At 49.6% G+C, this 23,748-nt stretch overlaps 1 protein-coding gene across 3 annotated transcripts in view; it reads left to right on the forward strand.

Annotated features, from left to right (window-relative positions):
- POLE (DNA polymerase epsilon, catalytic subunit) overlaps positions 1–23,748 on the forward strand; it is a 75,431-nt gene that overhangs the window by 46,220 nt on the left and 5,463 nt on the right. For all 3 annotated transcript variants that reach the window (XM_021710096.1, XM_008053341.1, XM_008053342.2), the window contains 13 exons: positions 5,508–5,648; positions 5,894–6,047; positions 6,133–6,239; positions 6,414–6,590; positions 6,678–6,901; positions 7,038–7,258; positions 7,586–7,790; positions 10,120–10,293; positions 11,486–11,611; positions 13,581–13,713; positions 15,513–15,690; positions 16,705–16,836; positions 16,957–17,150. In XM_021710096.1, the coding sequence (XP_021565771.1) occupies positions 5,508–5,648; positions 5,894–6,047; positions 6,133–6,239; positions 6,414–6,590; positions 6,678–6,901; positions 7,038–7,258; positions 7,586–7,790; positions 10,120–10,293; positions 11,486–11,611; positions 13,581–13,713; positions 15,513–15,690; positions 16,705–16,836; positions 16,957–17,150 (2,166 nt within the window). The remainder of the gene's footprint in view (positions 1–5,507; positions 5,649–5,893; positions 6,048–6,132; positions 6,240–6,413; positions 6,591–6,677; positions 6,902–7,037; positions 7,259–7,585; positions 7,791–10,119; positions 10,294–11,485; positions 11,612–13,580; positions 13,714–15,512; positions 15,691–16,704; positions 16,837–16,956; positions 17,151–23,748) is intronic.

The following is a 23,748-nucleotide window of genomic DNA, read 5'->3' on the forward strand; positions in this document are numbered from 1 at the left end:
GTTCCAGCTACTTAGAAGGCTGAGGCGGAAGGATCGCCAGAGCCCAGCAGGTCGAGGCTACAGTGGCCGGGAGCATGCCACTGCACTCCAGTCTGGGTGTCAGTGAGACTCCAACTCAATAAAAAAAATACAAAAAACAAGATACCTGCTCACTTTTCCCCTTAAATTATTTTTAATTATCAATGTAGAGAGTGGCAAAAGGATCTCTCCCTTTTGTTTTTTCTCTCAAGTATTATTATGGACTTGAGAATTTTGTATTTGCTTAATGTTTTAACATCACTTGTAGCCAAATCTCCCCCCCCCCACACACACACATTAAGTATGTTGAGGTATACAATAAGTCCCCACTTGATGTCTTTGATAGGTTCTCGGAAACTGCAACATGAAGTGAAATGACTTAAAGCAAAACGATATATAATGAAACTGACTTTTTTCTTAGCAATGGTATAATGAAACTGTATTAACAAAATGACATTTGAAGACCTGCTATACCTCATTTCACCTATTGATGGTATTAAGTGATGACTTACTCTGATTTATATATAGTTAAGTGCAGATCCTAAATGTGCAGAGGGTTAGGGTGTGTGTGTGTGTGTTTGAGTTGGGGTCTTACTCTGCTGCCCAGGCTGGAGTGTGGTGGCATGATCACAGCCATCACAGCCTTAACTTCCTGGGGCAAGTGATCCTCTTGCCTCAGTTTCCCAAGTAGCTGGGACTATAGGCGCACACTACTGTTCTTGGCTAACTTTTTGGTATTTTCATAGAGACGAGGTCGTTGCCTGGGCTGGTCTTGAACTCCTGGACTGAAGCAGTCCTCACACCTTGGTCTCCCAGTGTTGGGATTACAGGTGTGAGCCACCACACCCGGTTATGGATTGGTTTTGACACATGAACATGCCTGTTGCCCACACCCCTACCAGATGCAGAGCATTTCCATCACCCGGGGGTGCTCTGCCCACCTCTTCACCCACATGCAGCCAACCGCTGGTGTCATTTCTGTATTTCTGTAACTTCAGGTGTGTTCGACCTTTTAGAACTTCATATTAATGGAAGTAGGCAGTAGACTTTTGGGGCAGTTGTCAGGCTTTATAGACTCAGATTATCCTCAACTGGACTTGTAAGATCCTGTCCAGCTGTCACCCGAGCCCTTTTGACTTGTTAGCCTTTGAACACTTCCTAACTCTCTGGCTGCTAGGACATTCCAGGCCTTATACTTCCCAAGACATGGAATTAGCTTCTTCTCCAAGGAGCTTGTTGTTGGGATTAGAGTACAAGGGGTATGTGTTACCCCTGGGTGTTGTTTCATCTAGGTCAGAGGTCCCCAACCTTTTTGGCATCAGGGACCAGTTTCATGGAAGACAGTTTTTTCCCACAAAGCTGGGCAGGAGAGGGGCTGGTTTCGAGATTAATCAAATGCGTTATGTTTATTGTATACTTTATTCCTATTATTGTTACATTGTAATATATAATGAAATAATTATATATCTCAACCATAATGCAGAATCAGTGGGATCCCTGGGCTTGTTTTCCTGCAACTAGAGGTTCCCATCTGGGGGTGGTGGGAAACAGCACTGGCATCACTGCCTCAGCTCTACCTTAGATCATCAGACATTAGATTCTCATAAGGGTGCGCAGACTAGATCCCTTGCATGCATAGTTCTCAGCAGAATCTATGATCTGACAGGAGTTGGAACTCAGGCAGTAAGTGAGCGGTGGGGGGCAACTGTAAATACAGATGAAACTTTGCTTGCTGGCCCACCACTCACCTGCTGTTGTGTGGCCGGGTTCCTAACAGGCCACAGGCCAGCGCCAGGGGTTGGGGGACCTCTGATCTAGGTTCTTGGAGTGAAATGCCAAGAACTATATACAAAAGTGGTAATGTAGTTACACTAATCACTTCAATTCAGATTTACCATGACATAATTTTTTCTTAATTTCTTTGATTTTTTTTTTTTTTTAAGTTGGAGTCTCACTCTGTCACTGAGACTGGAGTACGGTGGCCACTCCCGGCCACCACAGCCTCGACCTGCTGGGTTCCGGCAGTCCTTCCACCTCAGCCTTCCGAGTAGCTGGAACTACAGGCATGCGCTACCACACCTGCCTAATTTTTTTTGATTTATTGTAGAGATGAGGTCTCCAAGTTTCCCAGGCGGGTCTCGAACCCGCAGGCTCAAGCAATCCACTCACCTCAGCCTCCTAAAGCACAGGATTACAGGCTGAGTCACCGAGCCCGGCCAATTTCTTTGATTTTTATATCGGTTTCATTTTTTATGACTGAAAAATCTCAAGATTTTAATATCATTACAATTTATATATTTGCTGTACTGTGCTGTATATAAAATTGTTTTGAAATTACAATACCAATACTAGAAACTATAAAACTGCTACATTTTGTTTTTGTTTTTGTTTTTTTGGTTCTTTTGGGCCTTAGAATACTTATGTCCTTCTAAGAATGTACAGTGACACTTATCTTTTCAGAAGCCTTGTGGAATAATTACTTTCTCTGGATAGTTAGGGTATCACGTTAATAAATAGCTGGATTTATTTTGCTGCTTCTGTTTGTTTTTTATTTAGGGGCGTTTTGGTTTTTTTCATTTTGATTAGATACAATTTTTAACTGTAAGCTGCTTTGTAGTAAATAAGGAGTACTTAGACATCTCCATGCCTCATCATTTTCCCCTAACCCAAAACTGTTGGTAACTATTGTTATTAGTTTTTGTTTTAACTGTCTAGCTTCTTTAAAAATAAGCAAATACAGCTGTTTTCTTTCTTTTTTTCTGTTGCCCAGGCTGAGTTACTGCAGCCACAACCTGCTGGGCTCAGGTGATCTTTCCACCTCAGCTTTCCAAGAAGCTGGAACCACAGGTGTGTGCCACCACACCCAACTAATTTTTTTGATTTATTGTAGAGACAAGGTCTTGCCAAGTTGTCCAGACTGATCTCGAACCCCTGGGCTCTGGCAGTCCTCTCACCTCTGCCTCCCAAAGTGGGTGGGGTGACGGGCTTGAGCCACCACACCCGACAACATCTATTTTCTTTCTTACATATGAAGCTGTGTACTTACTATATATGCAATTCTGTAGCTTGTTTTTTTTTAAAAAAAAGTAATCATCTGTTTGCAGATCACCCCATGTCAGTCCATGGAAATGTTCACTTTCAAGGTTTCATAGCACTTCACTGTGCACATGGCCTGGCTTACTGTGTTCACCTGTTGGTTCTGCTTATAGCAGTTAAAGCCCTAATGAATCACCCTGTGCTTATGCTGTTTTGTATCTGTGGAGGTGTGTCAGGGTATACCTGGACTTCTGAAAGCTTTTTTTAAAACTGCACATGTGCTAGCATACATGGTCCTTACCAACAGTGTCAAGGAGTGTTGGGGAGGATGAAACTCTCCCTTTTCGTTCCTGTTTCCTGTTTCCAATTATTGAAGAAATAACTACCAGCAATTAATGTCTATTATTCCAGGCTTTCTTTTGTTAAGTCCAGTAAAATTTAATCTTTTCTATGAATTTTTTCTTAAACAGCAGTAGATTCCATCATCCCCCAGATTTCCTCTCATCTCTTCTCCCTTTCACCTCATCCCTGGAATCTGTCCTCCAACCCTGTAACGTTGCTCTTCCAAAATGTCCCATTAATGGAGTCTTGCAGTATTAAGGCTTTGAGTCTGTCTTCCCTTCACCTAGGATAATCTACTTGGGACTCACCCAGAGGGAAGAACCAGGAACCTCACTGCTGCTGGCTTTTACGTCCCCAGCCCACTGTCTGGGCTCTTCTTTACCAGGCCTTCACAAAGCTGCCCTGGGCATTTGGTGGGAGAAACAGAACAGAAAGTGATAACTCTTTTTTATATTTTTGAATTGGAGTCTCACTCTGTTGCCCAGACTGGAGGGCAGTGGCATGCTCACAGCCACTGTAGCCTCGACCTACTGGGCTCAGGTGATCTTTCTGCCTCAGCCTTCCAAGTAGCTGGAACTATAGGCGCATGCCACCGTGCCTGGCTAATTTTTTTTATTTATTATAGAGATGAGTTCTTGCCAAGTTGCCCAGGCTGGTCTCGAACCTTAGCCTCCCAAAGTACTGGGATTATAGGCGTGAGCCAGTGCACCTGGCTTAACTAGCTCTATTCCTTTACTTTACTTTTATTTGTTTTTTGTACTCATAGTACATTAATATTTGAAACTTTGTGATTTAGCAAGTTTTCATAGTTGAAAACATCTTCTATTAGAATGTCATAGATACACACATGATCACATTTCTTCACGTGTGATATTTATGTATTCTTATTACTATCTACATTTATATTTTCCAATGTCAAAGCATAATTCCATTTCTGGAATAAACCTATTATATTTTTAACATACTGTTATAGCTTCTGTTAGATTTATTTTATTTAGAATTGTCACATCTATAAGTGAAATTGATGTATGATTTCTCTTGTATTTCCATTAAGTTGTTTAGATATCAAATTATATTTAACATTATAAAGAGTTGAATAATTTTGCTTTTTATTTGTTTTCATTTTACTTCCCATAATTTCTTTTTTTTCTGTGTGTCTTTTTTTTTTTTTTTTTTTTTTTTTTTGAGTTGGAGTCTCACTCTGTCGCCCAGACTGGAGTGCAGTGGCCGCTCCCGGCCACCGCAGCCTCGACCTGCTGGGCTCGGGCGATCCTTCCGCCTCAGCCTTCTGAGTAGCTGGAATTACAGGCATGCGCTGCCATGCCCGGCTGATTTTTTGATTTATTGTAGAGATGAGGTCTCGCTGCCCAGGCGGGTCTCGAACCCGCGGGCTCAGGCAATCCACTCGCCTCGGCCTCCCAAAGGCGCGGGATTACAGGCTGAGCCACCGAGCCCGGCTTTTTTTTTTTTCGAGACTTTGAGTGTTTTTAAAAAATTCTTTAGAGGGTATGGATTTTGTTGCTGTTTTAGCAGGTATCCAACCCAGCTAATTCTAGATCCCAAGTTCTGTCTTGTCTTCTTTGTGCAGAGCTTCCAGTATTCCAATGTCAGCTCAGTCCCCAGAGCCTTTGCTGTGCTGCCTTGGATCTGCCTGTGCAAATGCAGCTTCGGATGACCTGGGACTTGTGCTGTCTATGCACAAAATTAAGGCAGCCCCTCTCCAGTACCCCTTTCCTCCCCCATCCTCCTCCCTACCCCCTCCCATTTTCTGGCTCCCCAGGGGCCCTTTTTCCGTTCCTCTGAGTAGGAAACTGTGGTTTCTGTCCCAGGAGAAAACGAAGGAAAATGAAAGGTGAACCTCCCTGGGCTGGTGTTAACCCCCCAAGTCTGAGAGCTGTTATTTACTTCTCAAAGGCCACAGGCTGCTTTTAAAGTTTATATCCAGGGCTTGTAGTTGGAACCATTAGGAGAGGTGGTTTATCCCATTTTTGTGAGTCCTTGAAGTCCTAGGACGCATGTGTATGCATGTATGTATGTATGTGTGCATGTGTATGGGCAACAGGCATTACCACTTAAGCCATGTGACAGGATCACTGCTGCATTGTCACCAGGTAAATCGGGTCCTTCCTCGCTCCAATGTAGTCTACAATCTCTATGAGTATTCAGTGCCAGAGGACATGTACCAAGAACATATCAACGAGATTAATACTGAGCTGGCAGCGCCAGACATCGAGGGCGTGTATGAGACACAGGTAACTATCTCCCCACCATACTCAGTGGAACCAGGTAAGGCTCCAGCTGGACAGAGAGTGGGAAGAAGCACACAGGCGTGGCCAGGTGGCAGCAGTGATAATGGACTCTACCTTGTGTGGGGAGGTGGCATGAGCCACATATCTGCTGGAGGCAGCCAGGCAGCTGCAGGGGGCGCAACCGTGTGCAGAGATGGGTCGTTTGCGGCTGTTGGCACCCTCTCAACCCCACCGCCTGCCTCTTCCAGGTTCCCTTGTTGTTCCGGGCCCTTGTACATCTGGGCTGTGTGTGTGTGGTCAATAAGCAGCTGGTGAGGCACCTTTCAGGCTGGGAGTCAGAAACCTTTGCCCTTGAGTACCTGGAGATGCGTTCTCTGGCCCAGTTCAGCTACCTGGAACCAGGTACGGTGTGCCCTGCTGCCCGCCACACACCTTGCCCCTGCCCCTGCTTTCCGTGCATTCAGGTGACGAGCGTTTCTTCCTACAGGGAGCATCCGCCACCTCTACCTGTACCACCACTCACAGGGCCACAAGGCACTCTTTGGGGTTTTCATTCCCACGCAGCGTAGAGCGTCTGTGTTTGTGTTGGACACCGTGAGTCCCTGGACCCACTGTGGGGCAGGCTGGGGGTGCAATCTGTAGGAGAACACTGGCTCTCCTGGCCGTGTCCTCGAAGGCATGCTGTGACTGAGTTAGGGAGCAGCGGGGCAGGGTCTGCCTTCAGGGCTGCCCTGCGCAGGTCCAAGCTAATGTGTGGCATCTGTCCAGGTGCGTAGCAACCAGATGCCCAGCCTCAGCAGCCTGTACTCGGCGGAGCATGGCCTCATGCTGGAGAAGGTGGGCCCTGAGCTCCTGCCACCTCCCAAACACACCTTTGAAGTTCGTGCGGAAACTGACCTGAAGACCATCTGCAGAGCCATCCAGCGTTTCCTGCTCGCCTACAAGGTGAGGGGGCTAGGGTCCTGCCCCGTGAGCCCCTTTCCCCGAGGCTGGGTCCACCCAGGTCCTGTCTTCCCTTCTGCCCTGACCCAGGAGGAGCGCCGGGGGCCCACGCTCATCGCTGTTCAGTCCAGCTGGGAGCTGAGGAGGCTGGCCAGCGAGATTCCTGTCCTGGAGGAGTTCCCGCTGGTGCCTGTCCGTGTGGCTGACAAAATCAGCTATGGAGTCCTGGACTGGCAGCGCCATGGAGCCCGGCGCATGATCCGGCACTACCTCAACCTGGACACCTGCCTGACGCAGGCCTTTGAGATGAGCAGGTAAGCACAGAAGAGGCAGCTGGGACTCTGGGAAGCCCGGGCTGTGCCTGGCATCCTAGGTGAGCTGTTCCTGGCAGGACAGGCCTCACGGCTTCCACATGTCGATGTCCCTAGGACTGACCATGCCCTCGTACAGGTACTTTCACATTCCCATCGGGAACCTGCCCGAGGACATCTCCACCTTTGGCTCCGACCTCTTCTTTGCCCGCCACCTCCAGCGCCACAACCATCTGCTCTGGCTGTCCCCTACAGCCCGCCCTGACCTGGGTGGAAAGGAGGCCGATGACAACCGCCTCGTCATGGAGTTCGATGACCAAGCCACCGTGGAGATCAACAACTCAGGCTGCTACTCCACAGGTAAAGGACAGGAGGACGAGGCCCACAGACCCTGGGCTGGTGCTTCTTCCTGCTTGTGACATCCTGTTTAGGTGATAGCACCCAGTGATAGGCTCAGAGCCCAACCTCGCAGACCAGAAGCTGAAGCTGCCGGGGTACTTCCTGGATTCCATGACTGGCAGCCCTCTGGGCCTCGAGGGCCCGGGAAAGCCGTGTGCCCTGGCAGGTGTGGGGATGGGTGCAGGCAGGTCTGGTGCTGATCCTACCGACGGACTTGGCTAGAGTTGGACCTGGGGCGGGTAGGCTGGAGCGGCAGGGTGCTGGCCTAATGCGTGTCTTTCCATGCAGTGTGTGTGGAGCTGGACCTTCAGAACCTGGCTGTCAACACCATTCTGCAGTCTCACCACATCAACGACATGGAGGGGGCCGACAGCATGGGCATCAGCTTCGACGTGATTCAGCAGGCGTCCCTGGAGGACATGATCACGGGCAGCCAGGCCACCAATGCCCTGGCCAGCTACGACGAGATGGCCCTCTGCTCTAACACTTTCAGGTACTGCCCTCTCCTGGAGGGAGCAGTAGAGAGATTTTAACCTCTGCCCTCGTTTGGAAAGCTGAGTTCTGAGACTGTGCTCCTCGAGCTTTCCTAGCCCATCTGCAGAGCCAGAGACTGCCATGCCACAAGGCTTCTCGTCTTCAGTTGTCTTTACAGCCTATGGATGTGCCTTGTCTGGTCATCAGGGGGACCCTCCCTGTGGTCATTAGCACTTCACATGAAAGCCTTTCTAACTAGGGCTGCTTTTGATGTGACCCGAGTGTGTCAATAGGAATTTCCAGCTCCATGAGTGAGTTGTGCAAGCTGCCAGTGTTTAGACGTCAGAGAGATCTGCACAGGGCGGCCAGGGGCAGCCACACACGCTGCTTGTCCATGGTAGTTCATGCTATGGGACACCTCCTGGGTACCAGGAAACAGGCCGAGCATGCTTCCATTCTGCCTCAGTCCCCATAGCAGCCCCGAGAGGCAGAGCAGTTATTACCCATTTTACAGATGAAGAAACTGGGGTCAGAGGGGCCCACGTGGTTGTGGTCATAGTGCAATTGAGCAGAAGGGTCGGTACTCAGTAACAAGTCTGTGTAATTCCAGAATATGTTCCTCAGCCATTGCTGTTGCCTTCACCCAGAAGGAGGAGAGGGAATTTGTCAGAGCTGGGGAAATTGAGCAGGGCGGGGCGGGGGAGACTGGTTGAAAGAGAGGCCAGGAGGTGGTCAGTGGCCAGGAGCAGGATCTTAGCAGAAAAGTAGGTAGTCCAGTCCCGAAGGGTAGATGGAGTCAGACTGCCAATGGCAGGAATCGCTGAGGAATGTGGGTGTCGCCAGGCTGTTGAGTTGGCCAAGGTGATATAACCAGGTGAAGTGTGATGACAGTTTTTAGCAGAAAAGTAGATAGTCCAGTCCTGAAGGGTAGATGGAGTCAAACCACCAGGAATTGCTGAGGAAAGTGGGTGTCGCTGTGCTGCTGAGTTGGCCAAGGTGATTTAACCAGGGGAAGTGTGATAACAGTTTTGAGAATGTGACTCTGGCCTCTGTGGGTCCGGTTGTAACGGTCTTTTGCTGACCCCATGATGTTGTGCCTAATTCTTCAGCAGGGTGAGGTTCTTCTTTGAGAGCCAGTAGCTAAATTGGGGTTCCAGTACCAGAGCAGCAGGCAGCCCTGCCTTCCCTGGAAGTGAAGGGGCTGGACATGCTGTGCACAGTGTCCCTTTCACCAGGTACTTTTACCTGAAGGATGGTCTAATGCCTAGTCTTCTGACTCACGACCAGGAGTCTCTCACACGAGAAACTTGTTTACAGTGGCAGACACCCATGTGACTCTTGTATGACCCATGTCCAGTTTATGCCTGCCCGACCATTACTCTGGTGCTGGCGCCCAGCCTTGGGGTTCCCTCAGCATCCAGGGAGTACCCAGCCCAGGGCAGTCCTTCCTTTTGCAGATGGAAGGCACAATCCACCACAATAGAAAACAAGTTCAAGGATTTGTCAAATAGGTCAGGAGAGAGGAACAGAGAGGCAAGGAGCAGTGTATACAAGGGAGCAGGGTGTGGGTCACTTGAAGCTCACGGGCAGATGCCTAAGTGGTCCACTTGGAGGAAGTGGTGAGAAAGCGGAGAGCCCAGTTTGCTGGGTGGAAGAGATGCCTCTGAGGTTTTTTTTGTTTTTTTGTTTTTTTTTTTTTTTTGAGAGTTGAGGTCTTGCTCTGTCAGGCAAGCTGGAGTACAGTGGCACACTCAGACCCCCCCCCCCCCCGTGTCAACCTTCTGGGCTTTGGCAATCCTGCCTCAGCCTTCCAAATAGCCGGAACTACAGGCGCGTGCTACCTCGCCGGCTAATTTTTTTTTTAATTTATTGCAGAGATGAGGTCTTGCCAAGTTGCCTGGGCTGGTCTCAAACCTGCGGGATCAGGCAGTCCACTTGCCTCAGCCTCCCAAAGTGCTGGGATTACAGGCCGAGCCACTGAGCCTGGCCTACCTCTGAGTTCTTACCCCTGGTCCCCAACCTGGGCCGCTGGGGTGTGGTGTTCCCCTTCTAGTGCCAGGTTGCAGATGCCCCCATGCACTGCACACTCACTGCCTTGTACTGAGCTTCTCCTGGAGGACAGGGGCCTATCTTGCCCATCTGCCTGTCCTGGCTCAGAGCAAGCAGTGGGAGTTTGGGTTTGCTAAGGACGGTGCTGAGGCCTGAGCTGGTTTGAGGCGTGAGATGGGAAGACACGGATGAGGTGCAAGGTGAAGGGAAGATATCGGACGGTGCCTGCATGTGAGGTGGTGAGGAGGGCAGGTGGGGCTGGCGGGCAGTGGGGATGGCCTCGTTTGTGTCTCTTTCAGGATTCTGAAGAGCATGGTCGTGGGCTGGGTGAAAGAGATCACACAGTACCACAACATCTATGCTGACAACCAGGTGATGCACTTCTACCGCTGGCTGCGGTCGCCATGCTCTCTGCTCCACGACCCCGCCCTGCACCGGACACTGCATAACATGATGAAGAAGCTCTTCCTGCAGTGAGTGCACCCCCCGGCCCAGGGCTGCAGGTGGCGCTTTCTCAGCCTCACTGATCCCTTAGCTCCAGGAACTAGAGGATCAGCCACCAGCTGGCACTCTGGGACCAGTGGTCTCTTTCTGGGTTCATGACATGTAACCAGTGAGAGGACCCCAGGAAAAGCCAGCTGCTGCCGTGGTGTGCCGTGCACATCCTTCCTGAGGATGTTGGTTGGCACGATGTCTTCTGCCCCTTGTTTGCACCAGTTGTGCTCTGCCGAATCTATTCTGCACCTTGCTTGTTTTGGTTCATAGTATACCTTGGAGATCTGTGTATGGTTGGGCCATACTAATGGATATTCAGGTTCTTTCTAGCCTCCTGCTCTTAAAAATAGCTGATCAGCGAAGGACTTTGTGCATGAGGTCATGCAAATCCATCTTAGGATGGTTCCTGGGAAGTGGAACTGGTACAGACCTGACAGGTCCTTTACCTGGGTACATGTCAGGGTGGGATGTTGCCAGAGTGCCCCCACAGAGCTGATTGCAGCTGCTGGTCCCCACCCCCGCCTCACCAACATGGCTTGGCAGCACTGCCATCCTGATGGGTGCAAATACTTCTCACTGCTGTCTTACTTTGTAATTCTTTTTTTTTCCAAGTCCGAGTCTCACTCCTGCCCAGGCTGAAGTGCAGTGGCACACTCATGGCCACCGCAGCCTTGACCTGCTGGGTTTAGGCGATCCTTCTTCCTTAGCCTTCCAAGTAGTTGGAACTACAGGCATTTGCCACCACACTTGGCTAATTTTTTGACTTATTGTCGAGACAAGGTCTCACCACGTTGTTCAGGCTGGACTCGAATGCCTGAGGTCAGGCAATCCTCTCTCCTCCACCTCCCAAACTGCTGGGATCACAGGTTTGAGCTACTGCACCTGGCTACTTTGTGATTCTTAACATGAATGATGCTGAACTTTCTTTTCATGTTCTTTGTCCATTTTTCTGTAGTTTGTTGGGTTTTTTAATTAAACACTGAATGAGTTCTCTCTAAGAAGTAGCCATTTTTCTGTTTCCCCCAGCTGTCCTCACTACTTCTGGGTTCTCAGTGTATTCGGGAGGCTTTTCCACTTGGGGACCATAGTCGTTCTCCCACGGTTTTCCTGCACCCTGTGCTTTGTTGCACACCATGGCATCTCCACTGTTGATCTGAACTTGCTCTGCAGGCTCATTGCTGAGTTCAAACGCCTGGGGTCGTCCGTCATCTATGCCAACTTTAACCGCATCATCCTCTGTACGAAGAAGCGCCGGATTGAAGACGCCATTGCCTATGTGGAATACATCACCAACAGGTAGGGCTGGTGCGGCCTGATAACACCACCCACTATGGTTCTGGGAGGGGTGCTCAAAGGACCCCCTGAAATGCCAGTGGTTCCCTTGGCTGGACTGGAAAGTCCTTAGCACGGCACACACCAAGGGTGAAGCCACAACACACAGAAAGGGTGATGACTGCCTTTCAAGTGTTGCAGCAAAGTGTAGGCCATGCTCAGGTGTGCGGACTTGCTGCTAGAGTTTAGGAAGTTCAGGGAGTGCTTGCCTCTGGTAAGACAGGTCCGTAAAGTGGTGTTTGTTTGTTTTCTTATTTTCCTGTGAGACGCACATTCAAGTTGCTGCCCTGAGTATATGCACCACATAAAGGTGTAAACCTTTCCTGAACATCAGTGTTGGCGACTGGGAGCAGAGCTTTCAGCTGTCGGGCAGGTGTGGTAGTTAGACTTCCAGGTAGTGACCATTTGCCTCCAGGCTGTGTTCCCCGAGGCTCCTTCCTTGGCCTAGCCATGCTCATCATATATTCAGTACTCTGAAATGTGAGTAGAAGACAGAGCAACAGTAAGGTTTCCAAGACTGTCTCCCTTTGTTCTGTTGATACTGGGAAGCCCCCACTCCAGGGTGAACTCCCTGGATGTGAGTGAAGCACTTGTCCAGGCACAGAGAGAGGAATTGCTAACAGGCACAGAAAATCCCAGTAGATCTGCTCCTCGTATGATTATAAGAGCAGCACCAGGGGCACCCCAGAAAGGGCAAGCACTAAGTTGATGATAAGTCTTATTACTGAATTGTAGGAGGTAGAGCTTAGGGGGTTTTTATTGCTATCAAAACATAGGCACTGGAGGCCTGGCGAAGTGGGTCACGTGTAATCCCAGCACTTTGGGAGGCTGAGGTGGGAGGTTGGTTGAACCTAGGAGTTTGAGACCAACCTGGGCAGCATAGCAAGACCTCGTCTCTACAAAAAAAAAAGTAAAAAATTGGCCAGGCATGTTGGTACACATCTGTATGTAGTCCCAGTGACTCGGGAGGCTGAGGTAGAAGAATAACCTGAGCCCAGCAGTTTGAGGCTGCCGTGAGCCACGATCATGCCACTGTACTCCAGCCTGAGGGACAGAGTGAGACCCAACTCAAAAAAAAAAAACCAAAAACTGCACCGGAGTAATTTGAAGCACAAGACCGTTGTTGTCCTGCAGACCTGTGTGTGCCTTTGTCTTCCTAGTATTATCCTTGGATTCCAAGAGGAGCTTCTGACCTGTCATTGGTCACGCTGAGTACCCAACAGGCCTGGGGAATCATGTTTTAGACAATGTGACTGAGTCATGAAAGGAAAGGTGTGCCTCTCGTCTGTGTGGGCTGTGGCAACTCCCGGAGGGTCCTGCGCCAGAGGTGGCTGGCTTGGGTCATGTTGAGAAACAGGCCACTCTCCTCCCCTTTGAGCTAAGAGCAGAGTTAGGGAGAATGTGAAGTCCAGAGAAGTCATGCTCTGAGTCCTTTAGCGGCATTCTGAAAATCGTTCCTTAGGACTCCCTTCCTCCTTTTCTCCCTTTTCTCTTTGTTTTTTTCTTCTTTTGTTTTGGCTAAATGACCTGATGTGCAGATGATTGGGCCAGTTGTAGGAAGGAGGCCAGCTTGACCAAGGTGGTCAGAAGGCATACCACTTAGATGGTGGGGAGCAAATGGTTAGCTGCCTGTCACTGCAGATGTCTGAGGCCGTGAAACAGAGGCCGTCCCCCCTGCGGGCTTGCCCGGAGCATGAGAGCATGTCCAGGCCTTCTCTTGTGGCCCCCGGCTCCAGGGCTGCAGCTGGTTCGGTCTGCCAATCTCCTTAGTACTGTGTTTGCCACCTTTTCCTAGGAAGTTTGGGGGATGATGTAATCTGAATGAACTTTTAAATTCATTCTTAGGTAAGTGGGAGGTAAGTCGATAAGTACAAAGGAGAAAACAAGGACTCCCAGCTTCATTTCAACCGCTTTTCAAATGTTTCTCCTGCAGTATCCATTCCAAGGAGCTCTTCCACTCCTTGACAATTTCCTTCTCTCGATGCTGGGAATTTCTTCTCTGGATGGATCCTTCTAACTATGGTGGAATCAAAGGAAAAGTTCCGTCTAGTGTTCACTATGGACAGGTGAGAGAGCTGCAGGGGATCTGAAGTGGCTTTGGGGTCCACATTTCTCCTGCGGCAACTACTGAGCCTGCGGGCCACGGGCCAGGCCTGGCATGGGCCACACTGGGCAGCAGCAAACACCAGCTTCATCCTGCTGTGGTTGACTCGTGGAGGGAAAGACCGTGAGCAAACATGATCAAATGTGGAAGGCAGTGCTGGCCCTGGGAAGGGCAACATTTGCCGCAGGGGCCAGAGGCTGTTGTCGCTCAGGAGGTGGAGGCCATGAGGTGGATAGGAAGGCTGGGCATGGGTGGGTGGGGTGATGGTCACAGATGGGGGCTGAGCTGACAGGGCCAGGCCACTTGGGCGTGGCAGGGCAGGTACTTGGCCTCAGTGTAGATAGGAGGTTCTGAGCTGGCAATGTAGGGACCTGGCTTGGCCCTGTGTGCATGAGGCACCATCAGAGGGCAATGGCAGTAGAGCCCGTTGGTGTCCACACAGGGGAAGGGCTGTGTGGCTGGGTCAGTGAGGGGCACCTGGGCAGGGTTTGAAGCGGAGCTAAGAGGCTGCAGGTTGGATGTGGGGGATGCCCAGCTGTGAGCACTCTCGGGAGCAGCTTGGGTGGAGGGAGGCCGCATCTGGCTAGGATGCAGAGCATTTGTGAGGTCAGGACACAGGTGGACAGCTGGGACAGGAGCTGCTGGGTAGGTCGAGAGAACAGAGACCTGCATCCTCCACAGGTTCCTCACAGAGGATCGAGAGGACGCCACAGCGGGTGGGGGATGCCGGAGCCAGGGCCTGGGGCGTCATCAGGAAAGCCTTTCAGGAAGAAGGCGGACGCTGCTGAGAGTCAGTGGGATGGGGCTGATGCTGCCCTGGACACCAGGACAGGAGTGATTCTGGTTGGAGTTGGGGGACAAAGCCCAATCGAGGGATCTCGGAAGAAAGTGGGAGGAAGAAGTGCAGGTGGTATAGACAGCTCTGGGGAGGGTGCAGGGGGTCAGGGTAGGCGGTCAGAGTAGGCAGTTGTCGACATCTCTGAAGAGGGTTTGGGCAGTCAGGGCAGGCAGTATAGACAGCTCTGAGGACAGGGCAGGTCGTGTAGGCAGCTCCGAGGAGAGGGCAGGCAAGGTAGATAGCTCTGAGGAGGTACAGACAGGGCGGGCGATATAGACAGCTCTGAGGAGAAGGCAGGTGGTCAGGGCAGGCAGTGTAGACAGCTCTAAGGAGAGGGCAGGTGGTCAGGGCAGGAGGTATAGATAGCTCTGAGGTGGGTGCAGGCAGGCCAGGCAGTGTAGACAGCTCTCAGGTGGGTGCAGGCAGTCAGGGCAGGCAGTGTAGACAGCTCTGAGGAGAGCGCAGGCGGTATAGACAGCTCTGAGGATGGTACCAGCACAGTCAGGGTGGACACAGCAGGCGTCATTGTCTACATGAACGGCATTGTGTCAGGAATACAGCAGCCTGCGGGAGGAGTGTCTGCATAAAGCTGGGTCTGACAAGTAGCCTTCCCAGGAGACCCTTGAATCAAGGTAGAGAACTGGTCCCCAGGACACTCTAGTGAATTCTTCCCTTCCGGGGAGGTGGGAATTGAGTCATTTTAAAGTGAATCCTCTGGAAAGAGCAGGGCGAGGACCAGAGTCCCCCATACTGGCGGTTCTGTGCACCAGGTATGGTCTGCAGAGCCCCTGTGCTGGGCGTAGCCCAGGGGTGTACTTGGCCCACGAATCAGTGGGTTGCTCAGGCCCAGCAGGAGAGCCTTCGCTCAGGGGCTCCTCCCTCATGCGGTCTGCCCGGGAACACACGCTGATGTCATGTTGCAGCAGGACTCCCAGAAAGCGGAGGGGACAGAGGATGAGCCGGAAGATGCGGACGGTGAGAAGGAGGAGGAGGGCATGGAGGAATCCGACGTGGAGGACTTGCTAGAGAACAACTGGAACATTCTGCAGTTTTTGCCGCAGGCGGCCTCCTGCCAAAGCTACTTCCTCATGATTGTCTCGGGTGAGCCTGGAGCTCAGGTGGGCAGCCCTACGTCAGGGCCGACTGGTGGTTCAGCAGCGTGGCTCTGGCACGATGGCGTCACAAAAAGGGAGAAGTTGGAATGTCCGGTCAGGTGGAGCAGGCTCAGCAGGCAAGAGTTGGCGAGGTGGCCCTGTGACCCTGGAGGCTGCAGTGGCAGGCACATCCTCCCCCAAAGGAAGGACAGACAGGGATTGCTGACTTCCCTGTCAGGAAAGCCCTTGGGGAGCAGCTGCCCTGGCTGTGTCTCTGAAGGGCTTCCTGGTTCTGCTCCTGAGATATATTTTGATAACTGGGTCACCCCCATTTCCTGGGGACATTTGTGCATGTTGCACACACAACAACGTAAGAGGAACCCCTGGAACTTTCTGGTTTAGGAAACGTCTCTATCTTGGTTTGGATCTGAGGGTTTAGTGTTTGCAGGTCAGGTACCTAGGCTGATACGCTATAAGTCAAATACCTTAGTAATTCAGAGTCGTGCGCTAAAACAGCAAGTCACGATGAACGTTGTAATTAAACTGCAGCAGATAGACACACACACACACACACACACACACACACACACACACACGTAGTGATAGAGGTGGTGTTCTCAGTGATTATTTTATAGTTTTGTCTACTTCTCCTTAGAAAAGCTCCAGGTTTATGAGCCCAGAGGACGTTTTTTGAGAAATTTGCTGACACCAGGGTCCAGCTTTTGCTTGTGTTGGGAGGTGTTTTTTGCTCACTGCCCAGACGGTTAATATGCATTGCCTTATTTATAGACCTTTCTAGAACTCTGAGTGTGAGCTTGGGTATCAGCAAGTGTCCCTTCCCATTTCCACTTCTCTAGTTCACCTTTGGCTCATCTAAAGCAGCAAAGAAAATCTCTAGCAGTGACTTTTCAGCTGAGTCTGTCTGGTGATCTGACAAACCATAGGGGTACCTTTAGACTCTGGGGCATTTCCCAGTGTCCTCAGCTCTCAGGGCCTGTGGCATGTGCCTGTCTCTCTACAGCATACATTGTGGCCGTGTACCACAGCATGAAGGACGGGCTGAGGCGCAGCGCCCCAGGGAGCACCCCTGTGAGGAGGAGGGGGCCCAGCCAGTTCTCCCAGGAGACCGAGGGGGCAACTGGAGCCCTTCCTGGTGAGCCATTGGTGACCTGACCCCTCTGTGTACCTCGCCTGGTCCGTGCTGATGGGTGGGAGGTCCCCAGTGCCAGAGCGGACCCCAAAACCTTCCCTCAGCATCGTTGTTGCTCCCCAGGGATGATCACCTTCTCTCAAGACTATGTGGCCAACGAGCTCACTCAGAGCTTCTTCACCATCACCCAGAAGATCCAGAAGAAAGTCACAGGCTCTCGGAATTCCACCGAGCTCTCGGATATGTTTCCTCTCCTCCCTGGCTCTCACTTACTGCTCAACAACCCTGTTCTGGAGTTCATCAAATACGTGTGCAAGGTGAGGGTGCCAGCATGTGTGCCAGATGAGAAAGTTAAGTGTGCACAGGAGGAAGGTGCTGGCGTGCATGTGCAAGATAAGAGCACTGACGTGTACAAGGGAGAGCCAGTAGGTGCATTGTGAGATCCACATGTACAAGGGAGAGCCAGCAGGTGCATTGTAAGGTGAAGGTATACATGTGTGCAAGGGGAGGGGCTGGTGTAAGTCACTTGTTCGTTCCACCAGCACCTACTGCATCCCTGTCACATGCAGCTGAGGCATTTGGGTTTGGGTGTAAGCAAGACTGGCAAGGCTCTGCCCGCATGGGGACTGTGGGGCAGACACTGGCCAGCAAAGGGACAGGTCAGTTCAGATGCAGGTGCCGTGAGGACATAGCCTCTGGGGAGAAGAGCATCTGGGAGAGGCCCTGGGGTGGGTAAGCTTGGTGTGTTGGTGAAAGCACATGGGACACAGGCCAGGTGGACGGAGGCTGCCCGAGGGTCACAGGAGACCAGTGGGCCGGATGAGGACACAGAACTTAAAAGGTGAGAGCTTGCTTGGATGCTGATACCTCTCTGGGAAAGGCGGCCAGGGCCAGCAAGCGGATGATGTTACCAGATAACGACTGGGTGGTGTCAGCCTTCACAGAGCACTGTGTCCATCTCGTGACTTCACCTCCCAGCAAGCTAATTGCACACGCTGTGAGATCATGCTTGCAATCAATGGACTGTTTGTATAAAGAAATGTTTTTAGTTTGCCACTTTAATTTCACTGTTGACTTTAAAAGGTTTTAAGTGTATTTTATTAAGGTATAATTTACATACAGTTAAATTTACCCTTTTTAGTATGCATTTATGTTTTGCCAAGGCATGTGGTCACTTCCACAGTTGAGAGCTAGAATATTCATCAACCCCTGTGTTCCCTCTTCCCTTCCCCTATCCCCTGAGAGCCACTGATCTGACCTCCAACCCTGAGTGTTTCTTTTTTATTTTTTAGAGACAGGGTCTTTCTCTGTTACCCAGGCTGGAGTGCAGTAGTGCCACCGTAACTCATTGCAGCCTCACACTCTTGGGCTCAAGCGATTCTCCTGCCTCAGCCTCCTAAGCACTATAGGCATGCGTCACCTCACCTGGCTAATGTTTAATTTTTTTTTAATGTTTCAATTTTTTTATAGAGACAGGACCTCACTATGTTGCCCAGGTTAGTCTCAAACTTCTGGCTGCAAGCTGTCCTCCTGTCTCAGCCTGCCAAAGTGCTGCTCTTAGAAGTGGCCTCTGCATTTTCCTCTCTTCCAGAATGTCACATAAGTGGGGTCTTTCTGTGTGTGTAGCCTTCGGGATCGGGCTCCTTATCAGAACACACTTGAGACTCAGCCACGCCGCGGCCTGTCTCAGAACTTCCTTCTCTCTGCTGCTGAGTAGTGTCCATAGTTGCTTTCTGTTCACTGGTTGTTTTTGTTTTCTGGTGATTAATAGCAGAGCTGCTGCAGACATTCTGTAGGCTTTGGACATAAACTTATTTCTCTTAGGTAAAAACCCATGTGGGGAATTGCTAGATCGTTTTTTTAAGTGTATGTTTAACTTTGTAAGAAACAGCTAAACTTTTCTGAGTGGCTGCACTGTCTCACAGTCTCGTCGGCAGCATCTGACAAGAGTTCTAGCTGCTTCACATCCTCACCAGAACTTGGTATTGTTAGTTTTTAGAATTTCAGCTACTCAAATAGGTGTGTAGTAGTGTCTCATTGTGTGTTTGATTTACATTTCACTAATGACTAATGATGTGGAGCATTTTTTAGTGGCTTGCCTGCCATCCGTGCATCTTCTTTGATGAAATGTTCAAATCTTCTGCCTTTTATTTTATTTTATTATTTTGGGGGTTGGAATCTCATTCTATCACCTAGACTGGACCGCAGTGGCACGCTTACCACAGCCTTGACCTACTGGGCTCAGGTGATCCTTCCACCTCAGTTTTCCAAGTAGCTGGAACTATAGGCATGTACCACCACACCTGGCTAATTTTTTATTTATTTTTTGTAGAGCTGTGGACTCAGGCAATCCTCTCACCTCGCCTCCCAAAGCACTGGGATTATAGGCGTGAGCCACTGTGCCCAGCCTTATCCGCTATTTTAAAATGCGTTGTCTTACCTGTAATCCCAGCACTGTGAAAGGCCAAGGGGAGGGGATTGCCTGAGCCTATAGGTTCGAGAACAGTCTGGGCAACTTGGCGAGACCTCATCTCTATAATAAATCAAAAAATTAGCCGGGCATGGTAGCATGTGCCTGTAGTTCCAGCTACTTGGAAGGCTGAGGTGGAAGGACGACCTGAGCCCAGCAGGTTGACACTGGGGTGGCCGTGAGAGTGCCACTGCCCTCCAGCCTGGGCGATGGAGTGACTCCAACCCAAAAAATAAATAAATAAAATGCGTTGTCTTATTGTCGAGAATTATATATTTTTTTTTCTTTCTTTCTTTTTGTTTTGAGTTGGAGTCTCACTCATCGCCCAGGGTGGAGTGTAGTGGCACACTCACGGCCACCCCAGCATCAATCTGGGCTCCAGCAATCCTTCCATCTCAGCCTTCCAAGTAGCCGGAACTATAGGCGTGTGCTACCACACCTGGCTGATTTTTTCAATTTATTGTAGAGACAAGATCTCGCAAAGTTGCCCAGGCTGGTCTCGAACCCTTGGGCTCAGATAATCCACTCTCCTCAGCCTCCCAAAATGCTAGGATTATGGGCTGAGCCACTGAGCCTGGCCTATTTATATATTTCTATATTTTGAAAACTCTTTATGTCTTCAGGCTACAGTCTTTTATCAGATATGTGATTTTTAAGTTTTCTTCCCAAACTTTGGCTTGCCTTTTAAATTTTCTCAACAGGCTGGGCACAGTGGCTCATGCCTATAATAATCCCAGCACTTTGGGAGGCCAAGGTGAGATGATTGCCTGAACCCATGGGCTTGAAACTAGCCTGGTCAATTTGGCGAGACCTTATCTCTACAATGAATAAAAAAAAATTAGCCAGTCTTGGTAGCGTGCACCCGGGGTTCCAGCTACTTGGAAGGCTGAGGCGGAAGGATCGCCTGACCCCAGCAGATCGAGGCTGCGGTAGCTGTGAGCATGCCCCTGCACTCCAGCCTGGGCAACAGTGAGACCGACTCAAAAAAAAAAATTCTCTTAACAGCATTTTTCAATGAGCAGATTTTAACTTTGACCTAATTTACTGATCATTTTTAATGACTGGTGCTTTTGGTGTATCTATGTAAGGAATCTTTGCTTTAACTGAGGACACAGATTTTCTTACTTTTTTCCTGCAAGAGTTATAGTTTTAGGTTTAACTTTTAGTACATGATCCATTTTGAGTTAATTTTTGTGCAATGTGCATGTTATAGACTGAGGTTCCTATTTCTGCATTAGGAGCTGTAAATGTAGGCAGACCTCATTTCACTGTACTTCTCAGATCATGTGTTTGCAAACTGAAGGTTCGTGGCAGCCCTGTGTTGAAATGTATTGGCACCACTTTCCAACAGCATATGCTCACTTCATATCTCTGTCACATTTTGGTAATTCTTGCAAACTTTTCATATATTATATCTTGTAATTGTTTAAGGACACCATGATCTATGCCTATATAAGGCGGTGAACTTAATCGATAAGTGTGTGTGTATTCTGACTGCTCCACTGACCAACCACTCCCCGTCTTTCTCCCTTTCCTTGGGCACAACAATATTAACGTTAAATCAGTCAATAACCCGACAGGCCTCCGTGTGTTCGAGTGAAAGGAAGAGTTGTACACCTCACACCAAAAATCAAAAGCTAGAAAGAATTAAGCTTAGTGAGGAAAGCATATCAGGATAGGCCAAAAGCTAGGCCTCTTGTGCCAAACAGCCAAGTTGTGCATGCAGAGGAAAAGATCTTGAAGGAAATTAAAAGTGAACACATGAATGCTGATATGGAGAAAGTGTGAGTGGTCTGGATAGATCAAACCAGCCATGACATTCCCTTAAGCCAAAGCCTAATCCAGATCAAGGCCCTGACTCCCTTCAATTCCAAGAAGGCCGAGAGAGGTGAGGAAGCAGCAGAAGGAAAGCTGGAGCTGGCAGAGGTGGGCTCATGAGTTTGAAGGAAAGAAGCCATCCCTATAGCATACACATGCAAGGTAAGGCAGTGAGTTCTCCAGAAGATCCAGCTGACATCACTGATAGAGGTGGACACTCTAAAGGACAGATTTTCAGTGAATATGCAACAGTCTTCTGGAAGACGACGCTTACTCCTGGCTTCAAAGGACAGGCCAACTCTCTGGTTAGGAGCTAATGCAGTCAGGAGCTGAAGTCAGTGCTCATTTACCATTTCAAACATCCTGGGCCTCTTAAGAATTGTGCTGCATCTATTCCGCCTGTGCCCCATACAAGGAAGAACAAAGCTTGGATGACAGTTAAGCCCAGTTATGTTGGGTCCTACAGCTCAGAAAAAGGTTGCTTTCAAAAGATGACTGTCCACTGGCAGTGCACCTGGTTACCCACGAGCTCTGATGGAGCTGTGAGAGACAAGTGTCCCATGCCTGTTAGCACAGTATCCATTGTGCAGCTCTGGATCATGGAGAATTTCAACTTTCGTGTGTGTGTGTGTGTCTGGATCATGGAGAATTTCAACTTTCGTGTGTGTGTGTGTGTGTGTGTACCACTACATCACCCAGTGTGTGTGTGTGTGTGTGTGTGTGAGTACCACTACGTCACCCAGGCTGGAATGCAGTGGCACACTCACGGCCACCCCAGGGTCGACCTGCTGGGCTCTGGCGATCCTTCCGCCTCAGCCTTCCAAGTAGCCAGCACTACAGGCACGTGCTACTGTGTCCTGCTAATTTTTGATTTATTGTAGAGACAAGGTCTCGCCAAGTTGCCCGGGCTGGTCTCAAACCCACAGGCTCAGGCAATCCACTTGCCTCGGCCTCCCAAAGTGCTGGGATTACAGGCTGAGCAACCAAGCCCAGCCAACTTTCATGTAAGAAATACATTTTGTAAGGCTTCAGCTGCTACAGATATTAATTCCTCTGATGGATCTTGGCAAAGTACACTGAAAACCTGGGCAGAATCTACTGTTCTAGATGCCATTAAGAACATTTGATTCATGGGGGAAGGTCAGAATATCAACATACACCTTTGGAAGTCGATTCCAGCCTTCTTATATGACTTTGAGGGACGTAAGACTTCAGGGGAGGAATTTATTGCAGATGAAGGGAAAGAGGAAGGCAACTAGAATGAGAAGTGGAGCCTGGAGATGGGGCTGAATTGTTGCTGCATCTCATAATGAAACTTGAGCAGACGAGTTGCTTCTTACGGATGGGCAAAGAGAGATGGAATCTACTTCTAGTCTTCGCCTGTGAACATTGTTGAAATGACAACAAAGGCTTTCGAATATTACATGAACATAGTTGATAAAGCAGCATCAGGGTTTGAGAGGATTGACTCAACTAGAAAGAAGTTCTGCTGTGGGTAAAATGCTGTCAGACACATACAACAGAGAAATCTTTCATGAAAGAATGTGACAAACTTCTTGTTGTCATATATATATATTATTTTTTTTGAGTTGGAGTCTCACTCTGTTGCCCAGACTGGAGTGCAGTGGCCGCTCCTGGCCCCCGCAGCCTCGACCTGCTGGGCTCCGGCGATCCTTCTGCCTCAACCTTCCACGTAGCTGGAACTACAGGTGCGCGCTACCATGCCTGGCTAATTTTTTGATTTATTGTAGAGATGAGGTCTCGCCAAGTTGCCCAGGCGGGTCTCAAACCCGCAGGCTCAGGCAATCCACTCACCTCAGCCTCCCAAAGGCGCAGGATTATGGGCTGAGCCACTGAGCCCGGCTTGTTGTCTTATTTTAAGAAGTTGCCACAGTCACCCCCATCTTTCTCAAGCACCACCCTGACCAGGCAAGACTCTCCACCATCAAGAAGATTATAGCTCACTAAAGGCGCAAATGCTTATTAGCATTTTTTTTTTAGCAATAAAGCATCTTTAAATTACGGTATATACACTTTTTTAGACATTGTACACTTCATAGACTACAGTATAGTGTAGACATAACTCTTTTTTGAGTTGGAGTCTCACTGTCGCCTAGGCTGGAGTGCAGGGGCATGCTCACGGCCATTGCAGCCTCGACCTGCTGGGCTCAGGTGATCCTTCCGCCTCAGCCTTCCAAGTAGCTGGAACCACAGGCATGCATGCACCACCATGCCCAGCTGATTTTTTGATTTATTGTAGAGACGAGGTCTTACCAAATTACCCAGGCTGGTCTCAAACCCGTGTGCTCAGGCAATCCTCTCGCCTCGGCCTCCCAAAGTGCTGGGATTACAGGCGTGAACCACTACACCCGCTGTCAACATAACTTTTATATGAACTGGGAAATGAAAAAAGTGTGTGTGACACACTTCGATGCTATCTTTGGTTTGTTGGGGTGGTCTGGAACTGAACTGGTGATATCTCCAAGGTGTGCCTGTGTTCCAGAGCCATGTTTTGAAAAGTATATCCTTTTTCCATTGAATCATCTTCATACCTTTTCCGCACCTTAATTGGCTGTTGGTGTGCAGGTGTGTTTCTGGATTATGTGTTCTTTTTTTTTTTTTTTTGT

This window comes from Carlito syrichta, unplaced genomic scaffold, assembly GCF_000164805.1.
Source record: "Carlito syrichta isolate Samal-C Ts95f unplaced genomic scaffold, Tarsius_syrichta-2.0.1 Scaffold288080, whole genome shotgun sequence".
Taxonomy (NCBI): domain Eukaryota; kingdom Metazoa; phylum Chordata; class Mammalia; order Primates; family Tarsiidae; genus Carlito; species Carlito syrichta.